This window comes from Mus pahari, chromosome 5, assembly GCF_900095145.1.
Source record: "Mus pahari chromosome 5, PAHARI_EIJ_v1.1, whole genome shotgun sequence".
NCBI lineage: Eukaryota > Metazoa > Chordata > Mammalia > Rodentia > Muridae > Mus > Mus pahari.
Window position 1 is genome coordinate 58132462 of NC_034594.1, and position 13747 is coordinate 58146208.

General features: G+C 44.9%; 1 protein-coding gene across 1 annotated transcript in view; it reads right to left on the bottom strand.

The window, feature by feature from the left end:
- Positions 1 to 13747, bottom strand: part of Serpine2 (serpin family E member 2) — a 65263-nt gene that overhangs the window by 19162 nt on the left and 32354 nt on the right. Inside the window, exons 2-3 of the mRNA XM_021198251.2 lie at positions 8654 to 8934; positions 4036 to 4263 (exon numbers count right to left, since the gene is read on the bottom strand). Coding sequence (XP_021053910.1) covers positions 4036 to 4263; positions 8654 to 8912 — 487 coding nt within the window. The 5' untranslated portion in view covers positions 8913 to 8934. The remainder of the gene's footprint in view (positions 1 to 4035; positions 4264 to 8653; positions 8935 to 13747) is intronic.

The window sequence follows — 13747 nt, forward strand, 5'->3', positions numbered from 1 at the left end:
GATTTCTGAGTTCGAGGCCAGCCTGGTCTACAGAGTGAGTTCCAAGATAGCCAGGGCTATACAGAGAAACCCTGTCTCGAAAAAAACCAAAAACCAAAAACCAAAAAAAAAAAAAAAAAATTGAATTGTGAGGACCTGGCCCAAGAGGTTTCAATGAAGAATTTCAATATGTGGCCTAGAGTCTGTTTTTGTGGTATTTTGGTGAAGAATGTGGCTTTTGCCCTTATCTTCCTGAGGCTAAGGTGAAGTAACTCAGATTAATTGCATTGACAAGGGAAGTCTCAGAAACACCCATCATAGACTTTGTCCTCTGGGTAAGTCTCATGAAGAGCATTTTATTTTATTTATTTATTTATTTATTTATTTATTTTTGCTGCCCTCTCAGACTTCATTTTTTTTTTAATTTTTTTATTATTTTCTTTATTTACATTTCAATTGCTATCCCGAAAGTTTCCTATACCCCGCCCCCCACCTCTGCTCCCCTACCCACCCACTCCCACTACTTGGCCCAGGCCTTGCCTTGTGCTGGGTATGAAGAGCATTTTAAATAATTGTAGCAAGTTGAGAAAGGAAAAATATAAAACATACAGTTCAGGTATTAAAGGGTTACCAGGAAGTGAAACAGAGTTGAATCCTGTGTTCAAGGAGATAACAAATTAAGGGAGTGGGACTATGGGATAAGATCCTACGCAGCCGAGTTTAGATTCAGGCATGGTGGTGCACACCTTTAATCCCAGGAGATAAAGCCAAGCAGATCTCTGAGTTCAAAGCCAGCCTGAGACAGAAGAACAAGTTCTAAGGGAAGAAACTTCCCCTGCCCTGGTACCAACTTCTGCTGGTGTTCTTACGAAGCCTGCAGCTTCTGTGCTGCTCGTGTGGTGGCTCACAACTGTGCAGGAGCTCCACAGGGAACCAGGATGGGAAGCATTCCAGGCTGCTGCAAGCATGGTGGGCTTGGGGGGTCTGCGATGGGAGGATGAGAGAAGCCTCTGTGGCAGGGAGAAACTGAGGCAGTCATGGGCCCCAAGTCAGCCCTGTCACAGGCTGAGCAGAGGACCCTAGCCCTAGCTCTCTCAGCAGGAAGCTCATCTCTCCAGAGGAGCTTAGCAATTTGGGGACAGAGGCCGTTTGTCTGGGGATCTGTGGGAGTATTTTGGTTGAGCTGGCAGTGGCCAGGCATGCCACATGTTCTGTGGTGTTCAAAACAGTCCCGCACAATGAAGGGTGCTTCACTTAAAAAAATTATATTTTTACTATTTTTAACTATGTCTATATGTGTATGTCTCGGTATGGATATGAGCACGAGTGTAGGTACCCATGGTAGCGGGTTGTTGGGATTCCTCTGGTCCTGAAGTCACAGGTGGTTGTAAGTCACCCAACACGGTTGCTGGGAACTGAACTCTGGTCCTCTGTAAGAGCAGCAAGTACTCCCAAGTGCCAAGCCGCCTTTTTCAGCTCCTACTTTTAAATATTTCCATTTTGATTGCTGTGGGACACGTTTGGAAGTTCACCAGGAATTCTGCGCCATGATGTTTACAAGTTGCATCAGGCGGTGATGACAGGTGGCAGTAAGATCCGGGAGTCACCCTCTTCGCTAAGCCCCATGTGACTCACTGATTTCCAATTATGTCATGATAACTGCTAATGACGAGAGGTGAAAGAGAGGTCTGCTTGTTATTGTAGCAGAAAAGTCTCAGAAACAGCCTGTTTGGGGTTATTATAATTGTGAGATCCAGATAAGGTCTCTTGGTTTGCCTAATTTTTTTAAAAATGTCATCAGCAATGGTGACAGCTTATGGCTCCTCATGTCATGGCATAACACACCTGACTTACTTGACTACTGCCAGTTCACACTCTCATCCTATGGAATTTGGCAAAAGATACCCAAAGGAAAACATGTATCATGGATTCACATGTACTTGGACCCAAAGTTATAGCTATTTAACCACAACTATAAATTCCTGTGGCTGCCATAATATTAATTTTTAAAAATAATCTGTTTATGTGTGCAATGGGAATATATATATATAATCTATGATAATATCTATAGATCATAGATATTATCTATGGATTTGTCTCAAGCTAGAAGGAGGGGGTTTGAAGGCTAAGGATGTAGCTAATTGGTTGAAGGCTTGTTTAGCTTGGTGCAAAGTCCTATGCTCCATCAGGAGCACTGCCAATAAACAAATGAACAAACAAACAGAGGGAGGGAACTGGGTCTGACAGAGCTGAGAAAGCCTGCTTGAGGTTCCCAGAACAGGGGGTCAGGGGCTTCATCAAATGGTACACCAACATGATGTACTGTTATCTTTTTACGGTTAAAGAAGGCATAGAGTACAATGACATAACGTCACATCAGGACCGAGAGTCATTTTTGTGTGTATTAGTTGCTGACAGCTACCACCAGAAATGCAGGATCCAGCAGCCAAAAATCAGCCCTAGACACACACTCTCTCCTGCTAGCAGAATGGTTTGGGAGTGGACTCCAGATTGCATAGCAACTGAGAAAGTCACTGGTTCTCCGCTCCCTGCATATCTTTTTTCCCCTTCTTCACTAGCTCCTCTGAGGTGATCACATTTTCACACACGTACATACATGATGATGGGCGATGGAGCCTGACTGAAGGTACCCTGCCCATCCCTCGGAAATTCTTCCCCAGTAAGCCAGGGGGGCAGGGAACTGTGTTGTAACTATTCATTTAAAAAAAATACTTTTAAAATTTATTTTATATACATGACTGCTCTACCTCCATGTATACCTGAATGCCAGAAGAGGGGATCAGATCTCATTATAGATGATTATGGGCCACCTTGTAGTTGCTGGGAATTGAACTCTGGCCCTCTGGAAGAGCAGCCGGTGTTCTTAACTGCTGAGCCATCTCTCCAGCCCTAGGAACTGTATTCTAAGACATACCTCTGGGTAATCCAAGGACCTGAGAAGCTTGTTCCCAAAGGGCAGGGTTACCCTACCGAGTCTTTGCCTCTCGTATGACTCTAACCCCAAGAGTACATTTCCAGTCTTAGTGATTCTAAGGGTTAGTCTGTCACCCGAACAGAACCCAGAATCATCTGGGAAGAATGAATTAATAAAGTATCGTCTTTTACTTATTGGCAGTTTTAACTGAAGCAGGAAGACCCAACATGAAAACGAACAGCACCGTTTCCTGGTTTTATGGCCCTAGACTGTGTGGGAGCAGAGAGAGCTGAGAATGGAGCATGCGTGCATTTATTTCTCTCTGCTCATGAGTAGTGAGTTTAGACGTTGGCCAGATTTCCCTGCCATGATGGTCTATGATCTGGGATTGTGAGCTCAACTAAACTCTTTCCTCCCAAAGCAGCTCTCTGCTGGGACAGGGACAGTTTATCATAGAAATCAGAGCAGCACAGCCTTGCTTCGTTGCGGTAGGCTCCACGCTCCTCCTGAAAGTCTCTGAGACTTCCAGCCTACAGGTTAGCAGGCTGGGAACACCAAATACTGGAAAACTCCTCCATTTAAGGAGAAGAGACATCTCAAACAAGACGTCATCACGGGATGTTGAAAACGCCACGGGATGTTGAAAACGCCCGAATAGACCGGTTCAAAATGGTGGAATCACAGGTCAAACAGAGCCAGTGATGAGCACCCACAGCTCCCATCCAGGGCGATGGGGTCATGAGAGAAACAAAGTCAGTGCATGAGAGGGATACTCCAGGCCAAGGAAACACTCGGTGCAAAACCAGGCAACCCAAGCAAGGAGACCAGTCAAACAGACAGGAGCCCGTGGGGGAGGGCTTGGGGGCGGGTCTGGCAGTCTGAGGAGAGAGGTAGAGGGCTGTGCTCTTTTCTGCTGTCTACCTTGCAGGAGGAAAACCCTAACAGTGACCCGTGGTAGCCATGGGAAGGCAGGCCGACTGAACCTGGCCCAGGGAGAATGCCAAAACCCAGGTCGTTCTTGGTGGAACAACCTCTGGTCTTGAGGACTCCAGCCAGAATTGCCATGTCCCCCTCTCTCATTCACCAAGAGTGAGCCCACACAGAATAGGAGATCCACTCACCCCTGGTCTCATTTTTGACCCAAACATTGATGGACTCAGAGGCAGAGGCTGGGTCCTGGAAGTTCACATTCTGCACTTCACACTGAAACACCTCTTTGTTCCTTGCTGCAAAAGGCACTTCCATTTTAAAGCCATTCCTGACAAATACAGCATTGGCCACGGTCACAATGTCTTTATTCTTCTTGGAGACAATAGCCTTGTTGATCTTCTTCAGCACTTTACCAACTCCTGAAAGAGAAATCAGAAACATGGCAGTATTTTTTTTTATGAGAATTTACATACTAAAAATAAATCTTGTTGGGCAGAGTGGGTCATACTTAGAATCCTAGGAGTTGGGAAGCTGAGGCAAGGGGATTGTCGTGAGTTAAAATTGAGGTTGTCTGAGGCTACATAGCAGGACCTTGTTCAAATAACGAGACTCTGGAGATGGTTCAGTAGGTCATGTGCTTGTTCCACAATCTATAAGGACTGGCGTTCAGATTCCCAGCACCCACATAAATGCTGGGCAGGCATGGCAGCCCACCTAAAATTCCAGCCTTCAGAAAGAGGTGGAGACGGGAGATTCATCAAGTAGAACTGGCTAGCTAGACAAGCCAATTTGGTGAACACAAGTGAGACTGTGATGGTTTGTATATGCTTGGCCCAGAAAGTGGCACTATTAGAAGGTGTGGTCCTATTGGAGTAGGTGTGTCATTGTGGGTGTGGGCTTTAAGCCCCTCATCCTAGCTGCCTGGAAGCCAGTATTCTGCTAGTGCCTTCAGATAAAAATGTAGAGCTCTCAGCTCCCTCCTGTACCATGCCTGCCTGGATGCTGCCATGTTCCTGCCTTGATGATAATAGACTGAACCTCTGAACCTATAAGCCAGCCCCAGTTAAATGTTGTCCTTTATAAGAGGTTACCTTGGTCACGGTGTCTGTTCACAGCAGTAAAACCCTAACTAAGACAGAGACCCTGCCTAAATACTTAAGGTTGGGGGCAATCAAGGAAAAACATGATATCTGCTTTCAATCTTCACACAGATGCACCCGTGTGCTCTTAAACTCATACACACCAGTAGACATAACATACACATGCACACACCAAAAAAAAAAAAAGTATTATTTGAACCACGGTGTATAAAGAACAACCAGACAGGAGTTACGAGAGGCTAAATTTGCTTTGTAAGGGGCCCCTGTCTCTGGAGGCGTGGATAGTGTGAAAATAAACCACAGAATTTCTTTTAAGACAGTTGTTCCTGAACCAAGCAGGTATGTTATGTTCCTCTTGTGGTCAGCATGAATGCTGGTCTACTCTGGGGCTAGCATGAAGAAATGAACTCTGGCCATGGAAGAAATGAATGGCAGGAAGCTTCCTCATCCAACTCCCTTGCCCAACATTCTTAAGCATTATTTCCTTTTCTTGCCAAGGATTTAACAATGTGATTTTTTTTTTTCTATTTGGAGAAAAGAAAATGAATAAAATAAGCATTAGGAAGACGATTACAAATTGTCATGTGCCGCCAAGCAGAACACTGTGGTTTTTACTTGATATTGAGCTTGGAAAGCAGAGAAATTAATTTTATGGCAGCATAAGCTTTATTTTACACGAGCCATTCATTCATGCTCCATTTAGTTTGGGGGCATGAAAAAGAGAAAAAAAAAATGTCATAAGGATGAGACAGGTTTCCACAGGGAACCGGATTACAGGACCGCACTAATTATCCAGGGGCTTTTCAAAGTTATAGTGTCCTTAAAATTCCTGTCACAGTCACCTTGATGATGCTTCAGGGCTGCCTTGTCATTCTGAAGGGGCATCTTCCTCAGCTTCCAGGAATGCCAGGGCCACGACATGCCCTGGTCCACAAGGAGGGCTTTACATCATGGGTGGGTGGGGCTTCAGAACCTTCACTCACCTTCACAGCATGCTATGGGGAAACCATTTTCTGGAGAACAGCAAGCTTTGGGGAGTGGTGTATGTGTGTGTGTGTGTGTGTGTGTGTGTGTGTGTGTGTGTGTGTGTGTGTGAAGACACCTCTAAAGCCAAGTGCCAACCCTGTTACTTTTTGCCTCTATTCTCTCTATAGGTACAGTTCCTCCTTGTGATAACCAACTGACAGCTTGGCAGGATCTAGAGTCAAACTTGTAGAGTCAAAACACAGAAGAGTCAAACTTGTAGGCATGCTTGTAGAAGTTTCCAGACTGGGTTAACTGAGGTGGTAAAACTCGGCCGACACCCAGGAGATCCCCACACCTAGGAGGTACCATCTCCTGAGCTGGCGGCACCTGGGTACCAGGCACTTGTTCTTTACTTCCTGGCTGGGGATACATGACCAGCAGCCTCCAGTTTCTGCTCTCCTTTTCCCTCCAAACTGGGAACTGAGCTAAATCTTGCCTTTGTTCAGATACTCTTGTTCCAGCAATACATAAGACTAATTAACGCACTTCTCAAGGGAAAAGATCATCTTCCACATCCTCATATGCACTCCAAATAATCTCACTTCTTCCTACCTCAGTGAACATCAACTACAGCAAATTCTCAGAGTCTGAACTCCAAAATTAGCCTCCGACATGTTTAAGTATATATGAACCCTAACATCACATTCTACATATAACTGTTGGCAATTCTGGAGAGTGGAAAGGTGGAGGTGGACTGGTAGCCAACAGGCCAACACCAAGGAAGGTGTAGATCTAAAATCATGGTATATCAGCATTGAAAACAAGCTAAACCTGAACAAATCAAAACAAGACACAATGCCTGCCATATGCTATTTTGGAACTGTGCTGGCTGACAGGCCCTGGATGGAAGCAAGAACAGCCATACATTTAAGCGGTGAGTCACAAAAGTGGTATAAATCACCAGAACCCTGAACTTACAGGGACAGGAGGACACTATGTCCCAAGAATTCAGCCCTTCCTCACATCTAACAGGTAGGTGGCCTGCAGAAGCAGGCCAAGTTTACCCTGCCAACAGAGGACACCACTAGGCCTGGTGTGGGTCCCACTAAAACACAAAGGAAGTGGGAGCAGCTAGAGCCAAGGAAAGGCATTCCTCCACCACTGAACTAGTACTCTTGGCAGCGAGAGCCAATGTAGTCAAGAGTCCTAGAATGTCATCACCAGAGAAGGGAGGGAGAACGCGGTGAAAGGCGCCTTCACTTTCCAGTGAGGTAACTGGCGCCTGCCTAGTTCAGGCTCAGTGTGCATGACAGCAAAGATGAGCTCAGAAACAGTCCCGTTCCCTCGGGTGCCAGAGCTATGGAAAGGGACACAGCATTAGTGAGCTAACCCTACAGGGAAATCCTGCCTGCAAACACGGGTTCCTATGGCTGAGCAGGTGATTCAAAACAAGCTTTCCCTTCCAATAACACCTAGCCTTTCTCACAGGGCCTTACCTGCATCCGTTACTGTTTTTTGTTTGTTTGTTTGTTTATTTTTGTTTGTTTGTCCTTTTGTGGAACTAAATACCAAACGCACGGCTTTGTACACGTAAGGCAAGCCCCCTGGCACTGAACTACATTTCCAGGTTCATTTCAATGTTCTGACACAGGGTTGCTATAGAGCCAGACTGGTCTTGAACTCTTGATCCTCCTGTCTGGCTTCCCAAGGGCGATGATTACAAGCATATTTTAGTTGCCATGTACAGTGCCTGGGCCTTAGTTCCTTCAGTTCTTTTCTTTCTTCCTTTCTTATTTTCTTTCTAGGTCATTTAGCTTTTTCGCTTCTGATTTCAAAGTGGCTTTAGATCAGCAGACAAAGTGGTTTGGGCAGATGTCTCAGTCAAGGCGGGAATGCCTTTCCATGCTCGCCACAGAAGCATGAGAACCAGGGTTCATTTCCCTAGCATCTATATAAAAGCCGCCTGGGTGGTGGCCTATGTCTATTCTATGATCCTAGCATTGGGGAAGCACAGGTAGGTGGCTCTTCAGGGCTCATTGGCCCGCTAGTCTTGCTCATTTGGTAAATTTTCAGCTTCAGTGAGAGACCAATAAGAAGCATGACAGAAGAAGACACCCAACATGCACTTCTAGTCCCCACACACTTCCTCACCCATATACATACACCCGTGAACTTACTCACACCAACCCCACTAAAATTAATGAACTTTTATAAATTAAAGGGACATTCCCTGCGCCTTCCATCTAGTTTTACCGAGTGGTGTGGTGACTGTATTGGGAAGTTGTCATGGGTACAGTCTACAGAGTTCATTCTGATATGACTCAGTTTTCGTTCATCCTTGGTGTACGCACAGTTCTGGGCACTTATATCACTCCTGTAGTTTCACTTCACCCCATCCCTATCAATCCAGAGCAGCTCTACCATCATAAGGGTTCCACATGGCTAGTCTCTAGTGTGGACCTGTTTTATAAGAATGCTTATAATGCAAAAGATTTTCCTTAAGAGAGAAAGCATTAATGTTGATAGACAGAGCACAAAGCCCAACAGCTACAGGACCAAAAGCATAGCTCCTAATGTCAGGCATGCCATCTTCCCTCTAGAAGACCCTGGCCTCGTGTTCCAGATGGCATCATATGACGTCTCTTGGCTGCCCTGCTTCTCTGATTAGGCAGGGACCAAGCCGTGAACCTTTGCCTGCAGGACTGTGGCAAGGCCTCACTGATGAAGGAGAACACACACGCACCGTTTACATTGTATCGCATCACCGTGGAGAGCTGTTTCTTCGTCCTGCCGTCAGCCCCCAGCTGCAGCATGCCCAAGATGGACGCGATCCCATGTGGGGAGACAACAATGTTCTCGTGAGGCCGTGACTTGATGATCTGATTGAAAACCTGGATCCCTGTGTCAGAGCCAAGTTCCTCGAGTGACAGAGAGTTGAACTGGGAGTACACAGAGGATAAAGTCACTGTGGTCAAGATGAAGAAAGGAAAATGCCAATTCATGGTTCCTTCCAACAAGGACAGCCTAAAAAAAAAAAAAAAAAAATCAAACATATATCACTCTTTTGCAAACACAAAAGATGAGTACTCTGTGTTCAACTAGATCTGATTTTCTGTGCTTATGATAACTGAATGTTGTGCTAAGTTAGTCTCTAATACATAGGGTTTAGACAGACAGGGCTGGAAAGAAGTAAACTTCCATCTGCTAGATCCTTAGTATGCAACAGACATCAGGTTATAAACTATTATGTAATTCTTGAAACTGTCAATCATATAAAGCATTACTTCCAAGGGTCTTCTATATGCCAAGCTCTTTTCTAAGTAGTAGGCAGACAACTGTAAGTCTGATGGGTGTGACCCTGGCCTTTCTCAGCCTGTCCTTCTAGAGGGACATGGAGAAAATAAGCCAGAAAGCTATTAGGTAACTTCAGAGAAGACAAAAAGCCAGGATCATAAAGCAAAGTGATGTGGGTAAATGAAGGGCCAGGGGAGGGTCTCGTCATAGGAAATGCCACCTCTGTCATAGGAACACAGTTGAGGACAACTGGAGATTGAGAAGAGAACCAGCCATGCATGGACGAGGGCAGGGAGAGCCAAGCCAAAGGACAGCAGCACAAAGGGACTGGAGGAACAGTCGGGCTGTGTGACAGACGCCACGGTAGACCCACAGCAAAGGTCACAGGAGACCACGTGGAGAGTTTTAAACAGAGGGGATTTTCTTAGGACCACACAGACTTGATTCTTTCACTGTACCACACACAACTTTTTAAATTACAGGCCTGCTAATTAAAACAAATTTCGGTGGTAGCTTTAAAGCTACAACAGGGCAGAACAATTGGTAAATCCAGAAACAGTGTGGATGGTATTGCTTCTACTGAGAACTTCAATTACGGCCATTTGCTTTTAAATATGCATCAGTCCTTGATTGCCACTGACAGGGCTTTCCCTGCCTACGACAGGAGGCAGGAGTTTATGTGTATTTATGGGAAAGCAAAGACTTCCATTAAGTTAGAATTCCACAGCAGCACTTAGTGAAAACAAAGGCAGAATCTTCGATGTTACTAATTTGCTCCCTACTTTAGAGGCCTGAGGTACAAATCTCCCCGGGAGCTAATTTGATCCCCTTGTCACCTGTGGAAGGTTACAGAGGGAAGTCTTTGAAGAGACAGGTGACTAGGAGTGAGAGAAAATCAGTGACCACGTGGGAAAAGAAAGACTATGGTAAATGGCGTCTTCCTGCCTTTCTTTCCATGTTTTGGGAACTTCCTACACCATGCATGGCTGACCCTCAAAAACCACTTGTGGGATTAAGCCCCAGGGATGAGGAGAGCAATTTTGAATTTTATTATTTTTCATTGCATCAAACCAGAGTTCACTGAATGTGTTTGAGGAAATGCTTGTATTGAGTCATGAGCGTCCCAGTGAACCCCAACATTGGCCCAAGGAAATGCCATCATCTAGGTGGGGCAAGGAACGTCACCACAAGCAGAATCCCCCACCTGGCTATCAACATGCAATGAGCCACTAAGGACGTACCGTTCAGGCACATGTTGTAATTTTCTTACACGTTGTGAAACAGGTCCCTTCTAAAAGTTCCCAACACTTGGGGCTTCTCCAGAGCTTAGTTGTAAAAATAATTGTATAAACTCAGTCTGTCTGAATTCACAATCTGTAAGTGACCTACATACACTCTCACGTAGCCCTCCACTGTGGTCAGTGGTGGCCGTATTTTGACTCTGGCACCTTGGACTGGTTCTAATACCATGACAATTGCCCAAGTTGCCTAGAGCCTGTTGGACCTTGGAGGGCTTCCAAGCACTGACCATGGGAGCTTTGCTCACTGCTCCTACAAGCTAGCCCAGATTTTCCTTCTTCACTTTCTCCCCGTGGGGGACGCAGTTCCTCTTTGAAACTCCACATACCACAAACGAATCGCAGATACACAGAATGTGTAGAATCCTTGTATCCGCCAACCTCGTCAATTTCCGTTACTGACTCCTAAGAAACTCTGTTGGGTCAGGGAATGTTTGAATAAATGGTTGGGTTTGTACACCCAAAAGGCACAAAAGGACATGTTGTTTTTGTCACGGGTAGCTGAAAGCTGTGGGGGTGGGGGATGGGTGGGTGCTGAGGAGGACAAATGGAAGTAAAGATCGTAAGAGCCCCAATATCTCCACATCAGCATGCACAGTCTCCTAAACAAAGTGACTCTAGTTACCAGAACTTTGCTCAGTTATGACTTTTTTGTTTTTCTTTTTAAGAACAGTTTCATTATACTGGGGGTGTTTTTCTTGGTTTCTTTGACGGGGGAAGTTTTTGAGAGATGTTCATGTTCGGCTTCTTAAATGCACACTGGGCAGTTTCCAGGCTGTGTGAAACTTGGAATCAGGGCTATTTTTGATGGATGTTCTAGGCCTAACTTATGCTTGGCCAAATGCTTTCAAATATAAACTCACCTGGCTTGTACACACGTCTAAGTCTAAGTTCATGAGCCTGGAGAAGAGGGATGGATCCATAACTCACTCCAGGCTTGCATAAGTGCTAATAATGAACGATACTCATATGCCCAGAGATGCCAGTTTACATGAAATAAGTGTAGCAGGTTTTAAAAGGCTTCGTCTGAAGAACAGGGAGAATCTGGCCATGGAAGAAGACAGCAACTTTCTGCTCACTTTCACTTTTAAAAGAAATCACTCTTCAAACTTTAGTATGAGAGAAAGACTAAGTGTTTGGCCCAAATGTCCCGGGAACTGTGGATACACAGGTTCATAAATCTGTTCTCGGCTGTCTCAATTTCTTGAATAATGTTTTTTTTTTACAACAATAAAAAGCAATTCACGTGCTTTAGGCTATCACTGAGGGAGATCATAAGCCTACCAATAAAGCTACTGCCACAGGCACAGGCTTCCGAGCGCTGGCTTTCTCCTGCTCCCAGACTTTCTCCCTTCCCAGTGAGGGGAATGTTCCTCAAGTAATTGGGTAGTGCTCTGAGTGTTAAGCATGGCTTAGCGTGGTAAATAATGGGCTGCTAGCTTTGCAAATGCCAGACTCAAAATGCATACTTGAAAATGTGTCACTTGCCCACGGCAGACATGAGGGAAAAGCATGCCATAAACCCTGTGGCTTCAACTGTCACTTCTACACAGGCAGAGCTGAAATTTCTGCTCATTACACTCTCAAGCTTTTGCAGGCTTGCTCCCGCATTGCCATCTGATTGGTCATGGCGCTCTTTTGACCTGGAGGGTGGGATGGGATCTTCCATCGGCAGGCTGTGGAAACCATCAGCTTCCCAATTCTCCTCTTTGGGGGCTCTTAATGGCCCTGGGCTTTCCTTTACTTTTCTGTTGTTCACTCAGAGCTCTTCCAACTCTTCTAGACAGTGTTTTAAGCCTCCCCTGATTGCCCCTGATGGGTTCTGCACCCCCTTCTCTGCATACATCATCCCTCTCTGCATCTCTCATTTGGCTTCTTTTCAAACTATCCCACCTCCTTCCCACTAGACAGGAAGCTCACAGAAAAAAAAGAACCATCGGCCTTTAGAGTCCTGGGTCCCACAAGGTCTATTTAGAGCTGTATCATGGGTATGCACTAAGTCAGAGGCAGAAGTGAGGGTAATCCCACTGCTCAAGGTTTTGCTCAGGGTTTGAAGTGTAGTGTTCCCAAAGTATTTTAGGAAACTAAAATTCAGGAGACAGCACATTCAAGTCTGGATTTAGAGTTACAGGAAATGTGAAAAAAGAGAGGGCTGGTTCTGCTGGGGCCCCAGTCTCACCACAAATGTCTTGTTTCAGGGCTGCCCCTCTGGGGCCTGGTCATGTGCCTTGATTTCTGCAGCCCTCTCTGCCTTCAGCCTGAGAAGCTGCTGTCTACCCCTAGCCTGCGCTGCACAGGGACCTGGAAACAGAGCCCTAGACAGCCTCATTGCTGACCTACTAAATACGAGAATATGAGATAGCCCTGCAAACGGGGGCATTTGTTTTCTACTTAACAAGCTATTTTCATATAAAACATACCTTTTCTACAGCACAAGCAGATGATAAATACCATGACCATGTGTTCTACTTAATATAGCAAGTTTATGGAAATAGACTAGTGTGAAGAGAACATGACAGAGATCTACAGGCTCTAAGACTTTTTTTCTTACCTGCTCTGGGGGACCCAAGAGTGTCTAAAGAAAGAACAGTAGTCTATCCTCCACCACTTGCTTACATACGCTGGAAGAGCTAACAATAATAAACTACATGGGAATGCATGCACACACAACACACATACATGTATACATACTGTATTGTGGAAAAGTTTCAAAAATACATAAGATATATGGAAAAATGTAAGTCAGCAGTATCTGACATTTAATAATGATAATGGTCAATTCCTGGCTTATCTCCTGAAAGTCAAATATTATTCTGAAGCAAACTATAAACATAAAACAGCACTCAGAATCGTTCCAATATATATCCTAATTAGGATATAAATTCACAATATCATTATCACCTAGCAAAAGTCAGTGACTCTTCAATATGTTAATTATCAAGTGTCCACACTGTCCGGATTGCATTCTATTATATTTTTAATTTTACTGGAATCAAGGTAGTCATAAGCTCTAGCCATTACAAGTCAATAACTCTTTTGCTCTTTTAGGACAACAATGCAAATTCTTTTATTTATTTATTTATTTATTTATTATTATTATTATTATTTTCTTTATTTACATTTCAAATGCTATCCCGAAAGTTTCCTATACCCTCCCCCCACCTCTGCTCCCCTACCCACCCACTCCCACTACTTGGCCCAGGCCTTGCCTTGTGCTAGGTCATATAAGGTTTGCAAGACCAAGG